Source organism: Triturus cristatus, chromosome 9 (genome assembly GCF_964204655.1).
Source record: "Triturus cristatus chromosome 9, aTriCri1.1, whole genome shotgun sequence".
NCBI lineage: Eukaryota > Metazoa > Chordata > Amphibia > Caudata > Salamandridae > Triturus > Triturus cristatus.
In genome coordinates this window covers 1,225,462,825-1,225,485,586 of record NC_140592.1, presented here as the reverse complement: position 1 = coordinate 1,225,485,586, position 22,762 = coordinate 1,225,462,825, and the positions used below count along the sequence as shown (strand labels likewise).

At 46.8% G+C, this 22,762-nt stretch overlaps 1 protein-coding gene across 1 annotated transcript; it reads left to right on the top strand.

Moving 5' to 3' along the window:
• The first annotated feature begins 12,461 nt into the window (after positions 1-12,461).
• Positions 12,462-21,412, top strand: CHRM5 (cholinergic receptor muscarinic 5). Its single transcript, XM_085628098.1, has 2 exons — positions 12,462-12,540; positions 19,199-21,412. Exon 2 carries the CDS (start codon positions 19,264-19,266, stop codon positions 20,866-20,868), a length of 1,605 nt encoding a protein of 534 aa, XP_085484224.1. The 5' UTR covers positions 12,462-12,540; positions 19,199-19,263; the 3' UTR covers positions 20,869-21,412.
• Positions 21,413-22,762: the final 1,350 nt, after the last annotated feature.

Sequence of the window (22,762 nt, the reverse complement as noted above, 5' to 3'; positions counted from 1 at the left end):
CTCCTTTGTGAATGTTAAAACTAAGGGTGGGCGGAGTTGACATGAAGGATGGAAACAGGCGGGGTATGCACAGAAAGAGCTTGGGGAAGCAACACGGAGAGAGTGCAGGTAAGAGAGAAGTAAGCAGGAAGCTGCATGCGTGGAAGGGAGTATGAAAACACATCCACTCCCAGACGAAACAGCATTGGCTAGGTCTTGCCTTTGGGACGTACTGGCTTTGCCAGTGGTTTTTAGCCATGCTGTACAGCATCCTGGATCGTGAGCAGCATGACTAAAGGAGAACAAGCATTTGCAATGCAATAGGTCTCGCATTAGGAAAGTTTGAGCTTTTTGTATTGTCAATTGACTAATTTTTTATTTATGTGTTGGTATTGAAAATATTGAAATTACTAGCTTTCTCATGTACAATGTCAATAGTTTTAACTGTTGCAAATGTGACAGCTATAGCATTTGTAATGCAATATGTGTTGTATTTACGCGACTTAGATGTATTGATATTACAAATAACAATGGCTTTTAATTTTTGCAAATAATTAATACTTCAATAAAAGTTGATGTAAATTATAATGGCAATCGTTTAAACTTTTGTTAATAACTCTTGTGAAGATTATGTTTAGTGTATTTAATTGCGCCTAACATCCAAGAACAGAAGTTAAATATTATCATTTTTTTGTGCCATTTGTAATAAAGCCTAAATATTGAGAGAACATATTAGAGCCAGTTGTTGTTGAATGGTTGTACAGATTGATACTGTGGTGGCGGTGAGTGATGTTGTGGTGGTGTCGAGTGATGCTGTGGCGTTAATTGATGCTGTGGTAGCGCATAGTGATGTAGTGGTGCCCTCGAGTGATGCTGTGGTGGTGCTAAGTGATGCTGTGGTGATGCGATAGATAGAGTGAGATAGATAGATAGATAGATAGATAGATAGATAGATAGATAGATAGATAGATAGATAGATAGATAGATAGATAGATAGATAGATAGATAGATAGATAGATAGATAGATAGATAGATAGATAGATAGATAGATAGATAGATAGATAGATAGATAGATAGATAGAGTGTAATTATGTAGAATATAATTATGTGGCACTGAGTGGTTTTGTGTGGAGTGTATGTTGATTTTAGTGACGTGTAATTATGTGGCATTGAGTGTTATTTTGAGTGTATCTTGCATTGTAATTAATTGGCACTGAGTGTTATTTGGAGTGCATGTGGCATTGAGTAGTGTAATTATGTGGTGTGTAATTATGTGGCGCTGAGTGGTATTTGAAGTGTATGTGGCATTGAGCGCTGTGTAATTATGTGGTGTGTAACTATGTGGCACTGAATGGTTTTTAAAGTGTCTGTTGTATTGAGTGCATTGTAGTTATGTGGCATGTAATTATGTGGCTCTGAGTGGCATTCGGAGTGTATGTTGCCTTGACTTGTATTTCTATGGTTCCTTAAACCCTTAGAGGCAATTCTTTTATTTTAACTAAAAGGATGGTAGTTAAATGGTGTTTACGGCAGGATGGTCGTTAAATGGTGGCTACGGAGAAGCTGTGTGCTGAAAGGCAAAGAGAACACGGGCATGAAAGTGAAAGCGAGGATGAAAATGGAATGAGTGTGGCAGGATGTAAGTTAAATGGTGGTTACGGGGAAGCTGAGTGCTGAAAGGCAAAGAGAACACGGGCCAAAGCTGGAAGAAAACACAAGATCCGAGAGGCATGTGCGTGTGGCAAACACTGGTGGGGCTCAGAGCATTCTGTTGCTGCCTTGATGCCTGTGTGTGTGAGCAGTGGGGCTGTGTGTGTGAAGTGCCTAAAGTTGCAAGAAAACATATGGTTATTTAAATCCTTAGACGCAGAATTAATGGAGCTAATGTTATCGACCTTAGAAGGATGAAAAGGGAATGAGCGCGGCATATGTTAACTTTGTAAGCGCAGAAAGCGTGCAGGGCAAACTTATTATTTTGGTTGTTTGAGACTTAGATCTGGGCAAAGCTGCAAGAAAACATGGAGGGGGGAGGGCGGGCTGTGTGCTGAAAGGCAAAGAGAACACGGGCATGAAAGTGAAATCGATGGATGGCAATGCGTCCGTGAGACTAGCCCTGTGGTGGGGGAGGGACAGTTGTGTGAGGCGCCATGAGGAAACAATCTCTCGGCATGCTGAGGCGGGAGCGGGGGAGCGCATTCCAGGCGGGGGAGCGGACCCTTTGAAGTATGATGCCGAGGCTGTGGCTACACATGCACGCGCCAGTGGGCTGAAGCGTTTCCCCAAACGGATTGCATGGCAGCACGATGCACGTGATTGTGCACGTGCTTGCCATGCAATCCACTTTTGGGAGCACTTTGAAATGCCCCTCTTACTAGAGTCTCGCATAGCGATTGCGTAAACGCAATAGCTAGGCGAGACCTAATGAATGCGTCCTTCTGTAATGTAACGGGTGCTCGTGTAAAGCGCTCCAATACCTTTGGGCCGCGTTAGCGCTATCTAGTGCACTCAAAAAATACACACTGTTTTTCTCCATGTGGCAAAGTGCGCTCAGCACAAACATACATTACAGTCCAACTGGATACGAAAACTAGGAAAACGCTTGCTTGTGGGCTGTAATATTTACTAGAATTATCTTTATTCACTGTATACAATATATTACTGGAAAAGTATGAGATGCTGCGCGTGCTCTTCCTGGGCACAGTAAAAATGTTATTATTTTTTAAGTGTGCATTTGTCTTAATGATTAAATAGAAATTCGTGTTTTCATGACTAAAATGATGCAACCAAAAAGAACTGGATAATGGATTTCCTGGACAAGTTTTAGAGCTGTGCATTTAGCTTTATGACCTAAGCCCTGTATTGCCTTAAAAAATAACCTGTTATTCATATAAAATAAATGCAAGATGCTTTCGGTAAAATATTATTTTATATAAATTAATGCAGCACCTATCTAATTATTTTCTATTTAGAATAGTAAAATAATATTCTTCTGGACTGCCAAATTATAAAGCACCGCCATATACCACGTGTCCTCTCAGCGTTTAAATATTCAGTGTTAACACTATTGTTCTTAAATCCTGATCAGTGACCAGCAAGTTGGCAAAAGATCTCTGTACTAATCACTCAACCCCCTGTACTATATAACTAAGAGTCAAGCGTTCGGAGTACAAGTTAGACACCGTGTCTGCCGCAAACACAGCAGCCCACTGAGCTTTCTAGCAGGAATGAAATCTGCGGCCTACTGGTTTCAGGCGGGTCTGGACAACACGTGCATTTACCTCCCCAGCTGTCCTAGCAGCATGGAAATCTGCTGGTTTAAAGCCGCCTTCTGTGCATGCCCGAATGCGAGACGACTGACTGTTGTTACCATCCCACAAACAGCATAAACGCTTTTCAGGGATCCATTTCCGACTTTCCATTACAACTCTCCCCCATTTGGAAGCCCAGAAGCTATAATAGTATAACAGTATTCTATATTACTCATTTCTGCATAAACTTCACTGTTTCGAAAAAAAACACACGCATAAATGTAAATTTAAAAAAATAATCACTCTGGGCAGCGAGAGCCCCAGCATCGTAAAAACATCTAGTCATAAAGCGCTTTGAGACCATACAAATAATGTGAATTAGCTATTCAAAAGCAAATAAAATGGCTGATTATAAAAAAAATGCACACAATGCATGTATTGTGATGGTTCAATAATGCCATTTCGAGTATCTGGTGATAGTTAAACCCACTTGTAGTGGGTTATTATCGTGCCAGCAGAAACACGACATGACGTCATTGGGCCACTATACGCAGCTGCTTGCTGCTTACCAATTACATACTGAATGGCTGGATATTTCGGTCCCACGAGGTACGTAGTTTAAAAACTATAACAATCATAGGGATTCATTAGAGAGAAGAGTAGAATATGCCGTGTACGTGAAATAAGCACTAGACACCGGGTAAGGGTCTTATGGTCTAACAATAGCAGCTCGGGTTGGCCTTCGGCGGCCTCATGTTATAGCGCCATGTCACCAGAACATTCGGTCCCATAATAAAGAGCTGTCTGTTCTGTACCGGCTCTCTCTTTACCCATCACCGCAAGCCCTTTGTGCTACTAGAGGCGCCTATTCTCGACTGAACTCGGGCAGGGACGGCTATGGGTGCCATAATATAGTGCCTACGTGGTCAAGGCACTTGTGCATAAATTGCAAGTTCGCGCCCAAGAACCTTGAAGATGTCTGCTTCATAAAATGAGATAGAAAAATCTCAGATTTATTCTCGGGTTTCCTAAATCTTGCTTTTCGCTGTTTCTGAAATATGTTCACAGCGTGTTATATAGTTGTTTCCTCACAGTAACAGATAAGAACGGCGCATGTGTGTGAACCCCTGGGAAAGCCTTACGTGGGAATACGTGTATGTTTTATGTGCTGGAAAATAGCCATGCGTGTTTTAATTGTGGTATTAGATTAGTATGAAATACCTCCTTCAAATGAAAACCACAAATCAGTCGAATATTGAGCGTTTCTTCGGGTAACCAAAACACTCAACAGAACAACAAATAACATGTTTGAGAAGTGAAATAAGTTCACAAAATGGAAACATAAAAATACAGAAAATGTATACGGAGGGGTGTTTTCACCTTTGGTTTGTGGAAGGCAATGTGTCCATGAGACTAGCCCTGTGGTGGGGGAGGGACAGTTGTGAGAGGCGCCATGAGGAAACAATCTCTCGGCATTCTGTGGCGGGGCGGGGAAGCGCATTCCAGGCGGGGGAGCGGACCCTTTGAAGTATGATGCCGAGGCTGTGGCTACATGTGCACGCGCCAGTGGGCTGAAGCGCTTCTCCAAACGGATTGCATGGCGGCACGATGCACGTGATTGTGCGCGTGTGCTCGCCATGCAATCCACTTTTGGGAGCACTTTGAAATGCCCCTCTTACTAGAGTCTCGCATAGCGATTGCGTAAACGCAATAGCTAGGCGAGACCTAAAAAACAAAGTCTATGACGTGGCTGGCTGAGTCAATTTGTAGAATAATGCACCACACATGTGCACTCCTACAAAATGATGCCAGTTCTTTTTATTTACTGATCCCAGTTTGATTGGTAAATAAAAAGGAAAAAAGCACCTCAAAATAATTGTATTTACTCGCTGGGACAATCCGGGGAAGCAACACAGAGGACAGGTGGAGGGGCATAAACAACACACGAGAGAGCAACACAGAGCGTAAAGGAAGAAAAGCAGATAGGCGAAAGAAAGCAACTTGGAGCTGGTGGGGAGACGCACAGGCGAGAACACAACGTGAAGGCACTGGGGTAATCGCATCACTGAGGAAGCAAGATAGACGCAAACAGCAGAGAGAGCGAGAGTAACATAAAGCCAGCACGCGAAGTCCACGAGGGAGACAGCTGAGAAACACGTGCACTTTCCTGTAGCTCCACTGTCATAGGTCTTTTCACCAACGGGCAGCTTGCGCTGTTTTGCAGGTGAGCCCTAACAAGTAATTCCTTGATGTGGAGCTGTGGAAGGATGCAAGCGATTACATTCAGAAGTATGGTAAAGAAGCTATGCTTCAATTGAGAAACAAGTGAAAAAAGATGAAGGAAAACCACTGAATAAGAGGCAGGCAAATAAGACCGACAAGAATGCCAACCAATGTTAAGTAACAGGGAGACTGAAAGCCCACAACTTTGGCATTGTCCGCAATAGGTAGCAGATATCTAAAAAGCTATACCTATAAAAAGCAATTCTATTTGTGGAACCAAACATATGACACAACCAATTTCAGCGGAGGGACTCCCAATTCTTTTTGTCTTAATATAACATTATTTCACCTTTCAGTCATGAATGTTTAAATCACGCTGGATAAACAATACCTTAAGTGTGATGGGCTATTTAACAAAGACCTGCCAGTCATGTACTTGGGATCCGTCATGTTGTACTATTCTCCCCCATTGTGAAACTGTAAGCCTGAGGGATACGCAGCTCAACGAGGTAAACATTCATCAATTACACACAGTGCTGAATGGCAGCTCAGTTCGAGTCCATGCAGGCCGGCTACGCGGAGTGTCATACATTGGTTAATAGTGACATTCACTAATTAAAGTGCATGAAGCGCTATATAAAAATACGCATTATTGTTAGATGCTAAGTGTGCACAAACGCTACTACCACTTATGCGAGTGTTGAAGAGGCTTGCGGGTTAGCCAGTGTGAGGCCTCCCAAAGGGTGGGAGAGTTGAGAGCTAGGTTACTTGATGGCAGCAATCACACCAGTAAAATGCAGTGATGAAAAATGTTTTTGATATTTACTGTCGAGCACCTCTTACAAGCACTTTACAATAATACCTCACCACAAACCAACTTTCCATGGTACTATGTGGCATTCTCTCCCACTTCCTTGCTAACTCCTTCTTATATCACTCTTCTCCAGCCCCGCTGGAAAAAAATTATTGGCTAACAAGCGCCTTCACGTCATAGTCTATGGTAATATATTTACAACACCGAGGTGGGGCGCTGGTGCCCCAAGGGATATGCCAATACCGTCGACTCGCCGAAAAGCGCTTCGACGCCTCGTCAGGGGCAGTACGCACTATATAAATGCGATTACAATTACCAAATACTGGAATATCACCCCCGCCTCCTCACCCCACACACACGCAGTGTGGGAGCCCAAACGTCACATGCTAAGTGTCCCCATGTTGCCTGGGGCACCCCTTTCTGCATGCTGGCATTTAGTAAGCCATTGCTTATTTATGCATTGGTATCAGTGGTCGAAGTGGGGAAAAAAAAGTAGGGGAACTGTGGGCGGAGACTCAGGGGGCGGGAATAACCCAAGGATTGGATTAGTGGGCGGAGTCGGAGGTGTGGCTAGAAATAGCAAAACATACCAATTTTTGAACGTTTGGCATTTCACTGACCAGTTACAGCTTATAACGTTATTTAATTCAAAGAATCAATAAACATGTTTATTTGAGGTTTAATATATAAGTTGTTTATATTTAATTAATTTACAATGTGTGACATGTTTCCAATCACAGAATATTCCAAATACGCTTATAAGTGGAATCATAAGCCATTTGTCTCCGAGCCATGCAGTTTCTTTCATCTGCACTTCTCCTCCCTTTTTCTAACCATTTCTGAACATAAAATGCAGGTTTAAATTCTATGACAGGTGGCCCCACGATATTTATGAACATTGTAGAAGACAGACGATTGATTGATATTCTGTTCCGCAGTGGTGTGAGCACATCATTCATTACACTAAAGCCCCGTTCACATTCAGCAGTTTAGGTACAAAAGGTGTTTATAATGTGCATTAATGGTTTCAGGCTTTCAGGGATGCAATTTTTATTTTGTTTGTACTCTCTGAAACCAAGGATGTACTGCCTGGTATCAAATACATGCAACCTGCTACAAAGGTTTTGTAATTCTCCCTCACCGTATAAGATGTCTACTGGATCTGGCCAATAAACTGGTTGTAGGAGTTTCATTCTATGTACTAACTCTTTGTATTCTATTTCATCATTGTTTGTGGTTGTGCATCTAGAAACATTTGATGCATAGACATTGTCATCCTTTTTCGCAGGTTATTTGCTAAGCTCCTAAAGAACTGTGCCCTATTGATGCTAACACAGCCTTTGTTCTGTTGCAGTCCTACACCAGCAAACTGCATCCGTTCAGCAGCATCTAATGCAGTTGTAGCAAACAAAGGGCCCAGGTGCATCAGCCATTGATTCAAACACTAAAATCTGCATCTGTATTGAACGCCTCATATATGGTCATATCACGCCGCTGCAGCCTTCTGGATAGGTCACCCAATTCTGTGAGAGCATCATATAAAATGCCCATATTTTCAACAAACACCAGGGAGGTTAATAAACGGTTTAAACCAGCATATTTCCTCTGCTCAATGTCACTTCTCGTTGAGTCTTCGGAAGATTCCATGAAATGTTTAATAAGTCCTTTGTAGTTATTCCAAACAGCTCTCACAGATCTTTCACTTGAGGACACCCAACATACATCTAGCACCTTTCCAATTGCCAGACGTCTTACTTCTACCTCCAGAGCACATTCCCCAAGCTCTCTCTGATTTTTCGGAGAGGCATGGTAGGTGGTATATAGTTTATCAAAAAAAAATTTGAGCTGATTAATGCCTTCGACTTCTTTACAAACATCACCCACAGCAAGCTCCAGCTTGTGGTTAGCACAGTGCCATACACTCAACTGTGGATATTTCAGTTTCAGAAGAGTTGCCACACCGGATTTCCTACCTATCATATTGGAAGAACCATCTGTTACAAGCTGAACCAAATGACCTTTTAAATACTCATCAGTAAAACCGTGTCTCTCTAAGCATGCAAGTAAGGTATCTAAGATTAGATCTGCTGCTGTGCTTGGCAACTAAACAAGGTCCAAGAAAAAGGTCAGTGGCTCATTGTGTTTATCAATACATGCTCTTACACAGATATTTAGTGTGGTCAATTTACTATTTCTGAGCTTAGGGACATATTTATGGGAATGGTGGCGCAGGGCAGCACAGCAAGTTACTTTGCTGCGCTGCCCTGCGTCACAGGGAAAGGGCGGGAATGTGCCGTATTTATCCAATATGGTGCATTCCGGTCTTTTCCCCCTGCACTGGTGCCATTTCGACAGCCTAGCTTCAACGCAGGCACACTTGCCCCATGGTGCAAGGGTGCCTCCTTTGCATGCAGGATTGTTTTTGTGCAGGAAGGGGCACCTTCCTGTACAAAAACAATCTTGAGAGGCTTTTTCATCTTTCTATGTGGGCTGCAGAATAAAGCACAGTTTGAAAGAGGAAAAAGCAAGGAGAAATAAAGATATTTCTCCTAGGTATGCCTCCTCTGGGGCAGCGCAAGATTTTGCCGCATTCCCAGGATTACAAGTCCTTGTAAATCTATGAATGCGTCAAAAACCGTGGGGGTTGTGTGGGAGACTTTTATTATTGCAGGAAAACTACTGCATGACAAAGCCACTGCTGCTCTAGGGTGTGCTGCTTTGTAGACCTGCCCGCAAGACTGGTGGTGAACCTGGGTATGAATTGTGGTGGACAGGGCTTCAAGTTTACCCAACTGGCCACCGGTAGGGTTCACCTGCTGGTGCTAAGAGACCAGGGCTTCTAAGGTCTAGTGGGGCCTTCTAAAGTCTATCATGGGTGCTCCCTCAGGAGTGGTCTGATGGACAAGGCATGAAGGCTGAACCAGGTTCCCCAGTTCCAAATTTAGTAGCTCTGGCCAGAATGCCACATCCTATCCCCACCGTACACCCTTCTGCCCCACTGAGTGAAACTCGCACTGTCTTCACCTACAACCCAATTCTGCCCCATTATAAGCACCTGGATGTGACTCATTTCAAATTATGCAGTGCCTGAAAAAAAATGTAACAACATTCTGGGAAAAGCAAATACTCATAGGGAATGCAGGATTATGTAAAGCATGCAAAATATAAGCAGGAACGACATGTTACCTTAACGCTTTTACTCTCGTTCAGAATCAATGAGTATTTTTTGTCTCAAACATTGAGGACATGAATATAGGGCTCCTCCTGTACACATGTGTTAAGCAGGGCTCAGAGACAAAGGAACTCTGCAAGAGAATCTGATCTGACTCACGGAACGCACTCCCTTACAGGCTTGATTATCCACTACTCCTCTCCAGTGCACCTTATCTCACAGCTGACCTTGGGCCCCAGCCCCATATCAGGCACCATCGGGCTCCACTTTCATTTTTCCCGGTAAAAACATTAGTAAAATCACCTTCAAACTTAAAACATTGAATATAGCAGTAAATATAATTAGCACACACTTTAAAGTATGCTCCACAGTAGCCCTTATGACCCGACTGCTAATTAAATAAACAAAAACAGAAAGGCCATGACAAGGCCGGCTTTAGCGCTGATGCGAAAGTCTTTTTTGGCGCCACACCAATAATCACTGCCATACGCCACAAGTGCTCCTCATCTCCCCATAGCCCCTCCCCCTCATGACCTCCTCCTCGGATTCCCTCACTGCCACCCTCCACCAGTGCCCCTCATTTCGCTGTAGCCCCTCCCCCTCATGACCTTCTCCTCAGAATCCCTCACTACCATCCTCCAGCAGTGCCCCTCATCTCTCCCTAGCTCCCCCCTCCCCCCCATGACCTCTTCCTCGGATTCCCTCACTGCCACCCTCCAACAGTGCCCCTCATCGCTCCATAGCCACTCCCACTACCTCCTCCTCGGATTCCCTCACTGCCACCCTCCAACAGTGCCCCTCATCTTTATGTAGCCCCTCTCTCATATGCATTTAATTTGTTGTGTAGCGCTACTCATATCAATGTAGTGTGTGTCAGTACTTTACACCACGCACACATTATCTCGACTAGTCATGGGCCACGACCTCGAGTGGCTAGTTTATGGGAGAGCACTCCAAGGGATATCATCATTGAGTCCGGTGGAGTCACATGACAGTCTATGCACCCATCTTTGTTCTACTCTAAATAAGGCATTTTTGGAAATGTTGGTGTGGGATTCTAGAATAATCCAATGTATTGTATCGGGGGAATGGTGTGATTCCACAAAATGTCTATAGAGTTTGGTTGTTGTACGTTGGCAACGTATGTTACTCCTTGATTGTCAGTAGTAGTCCCTTTTTTCCCCCCCTTTTTCACCCCTCCCCTGCTCCCTCTTTTTATCGCAGGACCCAATTGGTGTCCTTTAAGCCGCCAGCTCCGTTGCGAGCGCATTTAGTTAAAAAATTAGGTGAGTGGACCCCTTGATTAATTTTATTTGTCACAGCTCTAGCGTGTTAATGAATCGAGCACACCAAACACCCTTCTCACTCACAGTGCACTGTTCTTCCTTATAGTGCACCTTGAAGCAGATTGCTATCACCACGTTCTACACGGTGCGTTGTGCACATCAGTGCTGACACTATGTGTTCTAGATAGAGATGCAATTGTTTGTACCATTGATGTTGTCACTTCATATTCACAGGTCGCAGCATCGGACGTGGTATGTAGAGTACACATCACCATTTTTAAATGTAGACAGCTATTGATCCTGAAGAATTGCCTTAGATCCTCCTGACTAACATGGCGAGAAACATGTCGATCAATTTAGAGTAGAGCTTCACGCCTAGACACCTTATTTCTAGCATTTAGCCTCTCTACACATTTTAATAGGGTAGTCTACCTTACGAATAAAGTACTATTAGGACTGACCAACCCTTTTTACTACACACTTCTGCTACATTTTCCTTATTAGGCCCCTCACACCCATGCAAACATCGGCAGGAACAAAAGATCCCCGACAAAGAGCCCCGGTTTCGGGTGCCCGTCAAGGATTGCAGCGCCGCCTTGACGAGGGGCAATGCTCATATGATGAAGCATGACACCTAGCTTGCTGGGTGTGTGAGAGCATTAGTTCCACCTCAAGGAATTGCCCTGGTTCTTTACCTTCTATCAACTACTTTGGTAAATGAGCATGCCATTTACTGATCGCATCTCTTTCTTCTAACAATTGAGGAACTCTGTACCCTTTTTGATATAGTCTGTTGGGGCACGTGCATTGGACCTCCTTAAATATAGCCCCTCTGTCCCCCCCTTTTGAATTACTGGTATATAGTTCCAACATTCCCCAAAGATGCCAGAGCGCTTTAAAATTGGATATATTTTGTTACCTGGATAGCTACAAACGGTTACAGAACGAGCAAATATAAATAGATAAGCTCTAGAATTACAAAATGGTAAATCATTACAGAAAAGGGAAACGAGCGTACATTAGATGCATACCGCAGTGGAAACTTTGTAAGCGCCTGATAAAGTGGTCCAAATCGTAAAAGTGAAACCACGAGTCCCAGAACGGAATAGGGATCTAGGACAGGCGGACGCTGTGACAGGCACATTGGGCCACCTGACAGAACCAAGTTTGCCAAACTCCATGATAAACAAGCATTGTTTCAGACTCTTGCTGCCCCACACAATAACCCACAATCATCCCCTCAAGGCATCAACTGGTTCCCACCCCCAGTGGCAAGACTCAGGACTGTGCTTACCCTGCCCCTTTCGGAAGGTGGGGGCCCTCCTCTGCCTCCCCTGGGAGGGCCCCCTCTCCATCCCCGGCTCCTCTGCCCCCCTCCTCCTCGGCGGCCCCCGCCTCCTCGGGGCCCATCTCCGTCTGCGTGCTGCGGGGGTGGTCGGTCTCCGCCTCTCCTGCGACTCCCACCGCCACCTCTCCGGCCCCTGCCGCCGCCGCGCTCCATGATACCGGCTTCTGACAGGTGTCCTGCAAGGCACTGACAGCGGTGCACCCCGAAAACGAGTCCCGCCAGCCGGAACTGCAGAACGCTACGGAATAGTCAATGCACTCCGTGAACCGGAAGTGAGGTGGAGACTGTGCTACACCGAAGCCGTCCCCCGTGCCGGAAACACGTGGATGCGCGTCCTTAAAAACATCCCGCCTTCAGTGAAATGCTAGAAACGGTGCTCCGTTGAAGCGTAGAACAGAGTGCATGGTGTTACACTGAAATGTGTCGGTCGTTGGGGAAATAGAACATGCGGCGCATGCCGTGATGATATGGTATCATTTGATCTATAACAAAGAACTATCATTTTGTGTTTGGATAATGATAAGTTTGTCCTAACGCTTAAAAGTGAGGCTTAACGGCTAGAGCACCTGACTTTTGAAGCTGGGGATTAGGTTCGAGTCTGGCGGGAGGCTCAAACATCCAGTGATTCTGTGCAAATCACTTAGCATACCAGTGCCAAGAAATCAATGTGTCCTGTAATGCAACCGGTGCTCATGTAAAAAGCTGTCATACAGTTCGTGCTATATAAAACTGCAAAAAAAAAAATGGAAAAAAAAATTCATAGCATACTAAATTATCTCCTTTTTCATTAAATATGCTTTAGATACTTATTTATTTGCTACTGAGGCATACATGGCACCATTTTGAAAGAGGAAAGTGGGAGATTTAAAAAAAAAAAGAATCTGGAGAATGTATTTCTCCCATTGACTTCTGTTGGGACTTGCAGGATTGGATATCAGAAATTCCAAGTATACGTTTTTTACATACATGGTAGGAATACAGAGAAATCGCAATGGCAGGCAGAATAAGCATGACAAAAATGTTGTACACTTGCTTGTAGGCACAGTGCTACCAAGTACCATGCATCAGGCGTTAGAATAACGCATTTCAGTGTGGTGCTCCGCGTCTCCGCACTGAAATGCATTGTCACGCATAGCGCCTCTGATGTCCCTTAAGATAGGCTGTCTAAAACTAAACTGGAGTGGTGGCAGGTAGCGCGCCATGACATGCGCGCGCTGCTCCAAAAGGTTAGAGACTTGCTGACTGAGCTAGCGTCAGCTGCTGCAGGCAGTGCTACAATGTATTTCATGAGAAAAGGAGATTGATTCCCGCCGTGGCACAGGTGACATAACATCCTGCTGCCGGAGTTGTGGGAGGCTGGCTAGTAGTATTTGTGGCAAATTATGGCGCTCGCAGCAGTGTTGCCTGCTTGTAATGGCCGCCGTGTCCTGACTCAAATGCAATTAAAATCAATCCCCCTGCCCCCCTGTACCCCCCTACACTCCGCCGTTGCAAATTTATTTCACGAGGGAGACCGTCCTTACTTCCGAGATGCGAGCCAGGCCGGTGATCTTCCTTCCTTTCCCAATACGCTGCACAAGTTGGTTACACGCTTTACTACTCCAGATTCATGCCATGTTTATTCCAGTGCCAACGACAATGATCTGTCTCCTGAGGAATTACGTTAGGCTTCATGACAATGAGGTAACGTGTGTCAAATTATTTAAATGTGAATAAAACCATTAGAGTTAGTTGGTTTACGCTTCGCTCACTCGAAAAGAAAAGTGCTAACATGGGCTTTGCGCGTCGTGAATACAGGCAGCTGCAATGTCCTAATACTGCACTGCATCCATAAAATGTTATTAGTAGAGAATCTCAAATAGCGTGATAAGCGGTCCGCTGCAGGACTCAGGTTTGTTCCACTCACTGCAGAATATTTTGTCTTAAGAGGCATGCTTCCCTGAATTAAGTTGGAACAAAATGCTATCCACTGGCTTTTGATACACAAACACACTCATTTCGAACTCCTCACACACATGCAAGGCACTTCACAAGTACTGCTGTCCTGCTGAGAAGTGCTGTTGAAGTATTACAGCGCTATTAAAAGATGTTGGTGAAGTTTTGCAACCCTGTTAAGTGCTAGTGAAGTAATACAGCCTTGTTACAAAATGCTGGGTAAAGCATTACATCCCTGTTGAGAAGTGCTGGTGAAGCATTACAGCCCTGTTGAGAAGTGCTGGTGAAATATTCACCAGAATATTCACCAGAATTGCTCATCAGGGCAGCTATAATTCACAAGTACTTCTCAGCAGGGCAGCAGTACTTCACCAGCACTTCTCAGCAGGGCAGCAGTACTTCACCAGAATTGCTCAGCAGGGCAGCTATAATTCACAAGCAATTCTCAGCAGGGCAGCAGTAATCAATCAATCAATCACAGCATTTATATAGCGCACTACTCACCCGGAGGGTCTCAAGGCGCTGGGGAAGGGAGGGGTGGGTGGGAGGGTGGTCCGCTACTGCTCGAACAGCCAGGTCTTGAGTTGCTTCCTGAAGGCGAGGTGGTCCTGGGTCAGGCGGAGGTGGGTCGGGAGAGAGTTCCAAGTCTTGGCGGCCAGGTAGGAGAAGGACCTTCCTCCTGCGGTGGTTCTATGGATCCGGGGGACGGCGGCGAGGGCGTGGCTGGTCGATCGAAGCTGGCGTGTGGGAGCGTAGAAGTTGAGGCGGCTGTTGAGGTATGCTGGTCCTTGGTTGTGCAGGGCTTTGTGTGCGTGGGTGAGGAGACGGAAGGTGACTCTCTTGTTGACCGGGAGCCAGTGCAGATCTCACAGGTGTCCGGAGATGTGGCTGCGACGGAGGATGTCCAGGATGAGTCGTGCTGAGGCGTTCTGGATCCGCTGGAGTCTCTTCTGAAGTTTGGCGGTGGTTCCGGCGTAGAGGGAGTTGCCGTAGTCCAGACGGCTGGTGACGAGGGCCTGGGTGACCGTCTTCCTGGTCTCGGTGGGGATCCACCGGAAGATCTTACGTAGCATGCGCAGGATGTTGAAGCACGACGAGGAGACGGCGTTGACTTGTCTGGTCATGGTGAGGGAGGAGTCCAGGATGAAGCCTAGGTTGCGTGCGTGGTCTGTTGGTTTGGGTGCACTGCCCAGGGCGGGGGGCCACCAGGAGTCGTCCCAGGCGGAGGGTGAAGATCCCAGGATGAGGACTTCTGTCTTGTCCAAGTTCAGTTTCAGGCGGCTGCTCATCATCCACTTGGCTACGTCTGTCATCCCTTCGTGTAGGTTGGCTCTGGCGGTGGCGGGGTCGTTGGTGAGGGAGAGGATCATCTGGGTGTCGTCGGCGTAGGAGATGATGTTGAGGTTGTGTTGGCGTGCGATGTCTCCGAGGGGGCTCATGTAGACGTTGAAGAGGGTTGGGCTGAGCGAGGAGCCTTGAGGAATGCTGCAGATGACTTCGGTGGCTTCTGATCTGAACGGGGGGAGGCGGACTCTCTGTGTCCTTCCGGCGAGGAACGAGGTGATCCATTCCAGTGCCTTCTCCTGGATTCCGACGTTGCTGAGGCGCTGTACTAGGGTACGGTGGCAGACAGTGTCGAAGGCCGCGGAGAGGTCTAGAAGGATGAGGGCCGCCGTTTCTCCGTTGTCGAGCAGGGCTCGGATGTCATCGGTAGCTGCGATCAGGGCGGTCTCGGTGCTGTGGTTGGCCCGAAAGCCAGACTGCGAGAGGTCGAGGGATCCGTTCGCCTCGAGGAAGGCGGCCAGCTGCTTGTTGACGGTCTTCTCGATGACTTTGGCAGGAAACGGGAGCAGCGAGATGGGGCGGTAGTTCTTGAGGTCGGTGGGGTCGGCTGATGGCTTCTTTAGTAGAGCGCTGAGTTCGGCGTGCTTCCAGCTCTCCGGGAAGGTAGCGGTGTCGAAGGAGGTGTTGATGATGTCCCGCAGGTGGGGTGCGATGACAGCGTCGGCCTTGTTGAAGACGTGGTGAGGGCAGGGGTCGGTCGGAGATCCGGAGTGGATGGAGTTCATCGTGCGGATGGTGTCTTCGGTGCTGATCGGGGTCCAGGCGCGGAGGGTGGTGGTGGGGGGCGGTGGTTCAGTTGTGGCGTGTGTCGGTTGAGAGTTGAAGCTCTTGTGTATGTCCGCGATCTTGTTGTGGAAGTAGGAGGCGAGGGAGTTGCAGAGGTCTTGCGAAGGGGTGATGTCGTTGTTTCCGGCGTTGGGGTTGGAGAGCTCTTTAACGATGTTGAAGAGTTCATTGCTGTTGTGTGCGTTGTTGTCCAGCCGTTCCTTGAATGCAGTTTTCTTGGTGGCGTGGATCAGTTGGTGGTGTTTTCGGGTGCCGAGCTTGAGGGCATTCATGTTGTTCGGTGTTGGGTCTCTGCGCCAGGCTTTCTCGAGGGCTCGGCAGTTCTTCTTGGAGCTCTTGAGTTCGTCGGTGAACCATGGGGCTTTCTTGCTGCCGGGTCTGCTAGGCGGGGTCTTTAGAGGGGCGAGGTCGTCTGCGCAGTTGCTGATCCACTTCGCGAGGTTGGTGGCCACAAGTACTTCTCAGCAGGGCAGCAGTGCTTCACCAACAGTTCTAAGCAGGGCAGCTGTAAGTCACAAGCACTTCTCACCAGGACAGTTGTACTTCACAAACACTTCTCTGCAAGGCAGTTGTACTTCACAAGCACTTCTCATCAGAGTCGTTGCACTTCATAAGCGTCTCTCAGCAGAGCAGCAGTAATTCACAAGCACTTATCAGCAGGGCAGTTGTACTTCACAAGCCCTTCTCAGCAACACAGCTGTACTTCACAAACATTTCTCAGCAGGGCATTTGCATTTCACAAGCACTTCTCAGAAAGGGCAGCAGTACTTCGCAGGCACTTCTCAGCAGGGCAGCAGTACTTTACCAGTAGTTTTTAGCAGCACAAAAACACTTCTGCAACACTTCTCAGCAACATGTTTCTTATTTAAAATTGTATGTGCATGAGTATCTTTTTTTTAAATACGCGTTTAGGCCACGACATTTCAGCTTTGTTGCTCTGTAAACAGCAGCTATCATTATGAACCTCCATATTGATAGAAAAAGAGCCTTTATATTATGCTTAGGGAACATAATACCAGTGCTCACCCAGCATAAAATGCTTCCGTTGAGTGCTTGGGGACATTACAAAAGTCTGTAACAACTGGCATCATTCAATATGTGCTACTCTTTTTTTGACAACCTCCGAAAGAGTAGAGGTTGAGAAGCTTTAAACTTGAGCTCTGCAGGTTAAACACAGGGTTACTACTGGTGCATGAACCAAGGAGCTGGTTCATTACCTACCAGACCCGGGAGGGATACGAGGAGATGTCACCCCTCCTAGAAAATGTGTTCAAAGGAAAGGCAGGGACTTTAATCCCCAAAGATGGGGAATTCTGGCATAACCCGTAGATCATGGGCTATGTGACATGCCAGCACGGATGGGCCTGGCAAACGGTTTCTACCAACAGTTTCTTGAAAGTCGAGACGTTTTAAGGCATGGGCAAAGAGGACAATTGCCCAGGTCACACACCTTCAAAGGTGCCCCCTAAGAAAGTGAACATTCTATTTGAATGCTCTACCAGAAATGGGCACTTCAGGGTTCCGGGGAAAACGTGGCTTCGAGCACGCTTTGACCTTCCATTTGATCTCAAGAAGGGCCATTTCTTCCAACCTTAGACAAGCAGCAACCCCTTACTACCACCTCAATCTTCCTTGTCCCAGTACTAAATTGAGCCCACCTCCCCCAGGCACCACGTGATCTAGCAAGAACCAAAAACTCTCCCTCTTGTCCTCTGACCTCTCTCCAAGAATCCTCTCTGCCAGGGAGGGCCACGACATCACCAAGCCCCCAGAATAGTGGTCAACGATGGAAAGGATGGGTGGTGGGCCATACCTACAGGGACGAAGAGGGGCAATTGGAGTAAGGAGGAATACAAAAAACGAACTTTCACACTTTCTAAAAGGGACTATGAGACGGGAAAAGGAATGCAACCTACAGAAAGAGAAGAGGGATTTCAAAGCCCTTATTACTTGAAAGAGTTGATTTACATTTTGCCAGATTTTTTTTTCTTCGTCAGGGCGTCAGAGTAAAATATTCCATCACCCTGATGGAGTAACCGCCTGCAAAATTTCGAAATGTCCGTCAGTTCAACAAATATTTCAACCATTGACAGGAATCGCTGTCAAGGAGGTTCCTGCCAATGTACTGGAACTATCTTGCATGGCAAAGTTTCAAAAGTTTTTATTATTTTCAAAATCAAAACCCCAAAGTGTTTTTTTGTTTTTCAGAATACAAAAACAACACCCTGCTCACCATGGGAGCTAACTCCCATGTCGAGCGGAGCATTTTTATTTTTTACTGCCCTTTACCACTGTTTGTTTTGGCAGTGACGGGCAATTAAAAACAGCTTTATGTCTGCTCATCTAAATTGGGCATGCAGACATATAGCCATTTCTCTGATGGCCCTTACTCTGTCGCGCCATTGGAGTAGTCTGACTTTTCCAAACTATGGTCCGCTGGCATCTAAATTCGGCAGGTGAACCATTATGTCTGTAGTAAGCATACTCCGTCGCTCATGCAACCGAGTATACTTGCGGCCAACATATAAATCAGACCCTAACTTCCTACCATTCCCTTCATGACCCCAGACACCAGGGGTGGCCCGAGCAAAAGTTAAAACTAGGAGTAGGGCCCCCCAAATGAGTAAGGGAACCCCCAGCTGACACCCATGCAGGTAGGACTCTGTATAAATTGTACACAGACACAAATCACTTTTCTCAAACTCACTTTTTTTGTACACAGCTCCAGAGAATTTAGAGATAATGGGTTATTCGGGTATATCATTATCATTACGTGGAGATTTGGGGATAATATGAATATATTTGCGGAGCACAGACGTGAAGTTCCAATATTGTCGGATACTGTACTGTCCTTTGGTAGAATGCATTCGCCTTTCCACGGCCCAAATGGGTGAATTTTATATGAAATATTTTAGGTTGTTCGCTACTCCAATTTCATTGTTTTATTTGCTTAAAAATGTCAACAAAGTTGTAGAGGAATAGTGAATATTACAATGCAGGTTTATGATAAAGCCCACAGTGCATGGCCCATATGTAATTAACAATTTTTTTTTCTCATGACAGGCAACTTTAAGACGACAGCACAACCCTGTGAAGACCTGAAGACCCTGAATCCCCGTGGTAAGAACATGGAACTAAATCCACGTAGTAATTCCACCACTGAGAACCTGACGTCCTTCATCAAGCAAGAGTTCGAAGGACACAGCCTAGTGGAAGTCATCACCATCGCCATAGTTACAGCCGTTGTCAGCCTGGTCACCATAGTGGGGAACATTCTCGTCATGGTCAGTTTCAAAGTTAACAGCCAGCTCAAGACGGTGAACAACTACTATTTGCTCAGTCTTGCGTGTGCGGATCTCATCATTGGCATCTTCTCCATGAACCTCTACACGTCGTACATTCTCATTGGATACTGGTCTCTAGGGAGCCTGGCCTGTGACCTGTGGCTAGCCCTGGACTATGTGGCCAGCAATGCCTCGGTCATGAACCTGCTCGTCATAAGCTTTGATCGCTACTTTTCTATCACACGACCGTTGACCTACAGGGCGAAACGTACGCCCAAAAGAGCTGGCATCATGATTGGCCTAGCCTGGTTCATATCATTCATCCTATGGGCTCCAGCAATTTTATGCTGGCAATATTTAGTTGGCCAGAGGACCGTGCCCCCTGGAGAGTGCCAGATTCAATTTCTGTATGAACCCATAATCACGTTTGGCACAGCCATTGCTGCCTTCTACATCCCAGTATCGGTCATGACCATCCTCTATTGGCGCATCTACAAAGAGACAGAGAAGCGCACCAAAGACCTGGCCGAGCTACAGGGGTCAGAGTCAGTCACCGACTACGAGACAAACCGACCTCAGAGGGCCCTCCTGAAATCTTGCTTTGGGTGCAAGCAGCAGACTCTTGCCAAGCAGGAGAGGTGCCAAGCCTCATGGTCATCCTCCAGCAGGAGCACCTCGGCCACAGTGAGGACATGTCAGACACCACCCACTAGTGAGTGGTCCAAGGATGACCCGATGACAACCTGCAGCAGCTACGCCTCATCTGACGATGACGATAAGTCCACAGGAGAGCCAGTCTTCCAAGTGGCCTTCAAGAACCAGACCAAAGTTCAGAAAGAGGACAGCCCACTGCAGGAGAACAAGCATATATTTGCCAAGGAACGAGCCACGATGAAGGATTATGACAACGAAAAGTACTTTCTCTCGCCGGCCAAGGGTCACACCCAGAAGAGCCAAAAATGTGTTTCCTATAAATTTAGACTTGTTGTCAGTGCTGATGGCTCTCAAGAAGCCAACAACGGCTGCCGGACGGTGAAGGTGAGTCCCTGCTCGACAATGGTGGCAAAGGGACCATCTATTAAAAGCTTGGACCCGAATATGAGCAATCAGATCTCCAAACGGAAGAGGATGGTTCTCATAAAGGAAAGGAAGGCGGCACAAACCTTAAGCGCAATCCTGCTGGCCTTCATCATCACCTGGACGCCCTACAACATCATGGTGCTGGTCTCTACCTTCTGCTCTGTTTGCATCCCATCCACCTTGTGGCACCTGGGGTACTGGCTGTGCTACGTCAACAGCACCGTCAACCCCATCTGCTACGCACTGTGCAATAAGACATTCAGGAAGACTTTTAAAATGCTATTGCTTTGTAAATGGAAAAAGAAGAATGTGGAGGAAAAAGTGTACTGGTATGGACAGCACCCACCCAGTCAAAGTAAGATGCCTTGAGGGGCATAATACTGGGGCTGGTACATGTGGGGTCAAAGGGACTTGAAAGGAAACCTCTTTGTGTTTGTACTGGTGAGCTTCAGTGTTAAAGGTGCTCGTACTCCTGAACCTTTAATAGACAATCTGTGGGAACTGGAGGACTCATGAATACCACACAGAGTTAATGTAGGTTCAGCTGCTTGCCCCTGTGCTTCTTTCTTACCAGAGTTGAGCTGCTTGCTCAGGTCTCAGCTCTGAAGACTAAATCCCTGCAGGTTCTCATCTGCAGGATCATATGCTGCAAATGTCACTACTCAGCAGTGAATTGGGAGTGTCTTTTACAGTCCTGAGGACTCAATAACCTTGTTATATACCCCTGCACTGGGTGACCGGGTTGGGCTGGCAGAGTAATGAGATACTGTTTAAAACTGTGTTTTCTTATTATAGAGAGGCGTAGCTTCATTAATGGCTCCAGGTGTGGCGTTGTCCTTGGTTTGGTCTCACACGCAATGCTTTGTTGTTGATCAGGCCTAAACATGAGGGTTGGACCATGGACTGGTCTTACATGCATTGCCATGTCCCTGGTCTGGTCTCATATGCAAGACTTTGTCCTTGATGGGGTTTTACATGCAACATTTTTCCTTGGTACGGTCCCACAGGCATGGCCTTTGTCCTTGATCTTGCCTCACGTGTGGGCTTTGTTTGGCCTTACATGCAAGGCTTTGTCCTTGGTCTGGTCTGGCATGAAGGGTTTGTCCTTGGTCCGGCCTCACATGTGGACTTTGTCCTTGGTCCGGCCTCACATGTGGACTTTGTCCTTGGTCCAGCCTCACATGCAAGGTTTTGTCCCTGGTCTGGTCTCACATGCAAGGCTTTGTCCCTGGTCCTGTCTCACATGCAAGGCTTTGCCCCTGGTCCGGCCTCACATGCAAGGCTTTGTCCCTGGTCTGGCCTCACATGCAAGGCTTTGTCCCTGGTCCGGCCTCACATACAAGGCTTTGTCCCTGGTCCGGCCTCACATGCAAGGTTTTGTCCCTGCTCTGGTCTCACATGCAAGGCTTTGTCCCTGGTCCGGTCTCACATGCAAGGCTTTGTCCCTGGTCTGGCCTCACATGCAAGGCTTTGCCCCTGGTCCGGCCTCACATGCAAGGCTTTGTCCCTGGTCTGGCCTCACATGCAAGGCTTTGTCCCTGGTCCGGCCTCACATGCAATGCTTTATGCTTGGTCTGTTCTCACATGAAGGTTTTGCTCTTGGTCTGGCCTCACATGCAAGGCTTTGTCCCTTGTCTGGTCTCACATGCAAGGCTTTGTCCCTGGTCTGGTCTCACATGCAAGGCTTTGTCCCTGGTCTGGCCTCACATGCAAGGCTTTGTCCCTGGCCTGGCCTCACATGCAAGACTTTGTCCCTGGTCCGGCCTCACATGCAAGGCTTTGTCCCTGGTCTGGCCTCATATGCAAGGCTTTGTCCCTGGCCTGTCCTCACATGCAAGGCTTTGTCCCTGGTCGGGCCTCACATGCAAGGCTTTGTCCTTGGTCTGGTCTGGCATGAAGGGTTTGTCCTTGGTCCGGCCTCACATGTGGACTTTCCCCTTAGTCTGGCCTCACATGCAAGGCTTTATGCTTGGTCTGGCTTCACATGAGGCCTTGGTCCTTGGTCTGGCCTCACATATAAACCTTTGTCCCAGGTCTGGTTTCCCACACATTGCTTTGTCTTCGGTCTGGTATCACATGAGGGTTTTGTCCTTGGTATGGTCTCATTTTAGGGCACCGGGTTCAATAAACAGAACAAGGATTTGGTGCTGAGATATGGTCCTTTCCCCTGTAGATACACAGTTTGGAATCCTGATCTCAACCTGTGGCCCCTCTGTGTGTTTTATCAAAATAATCCGGCTATTGCTGCTCACTCCTGGTGGGG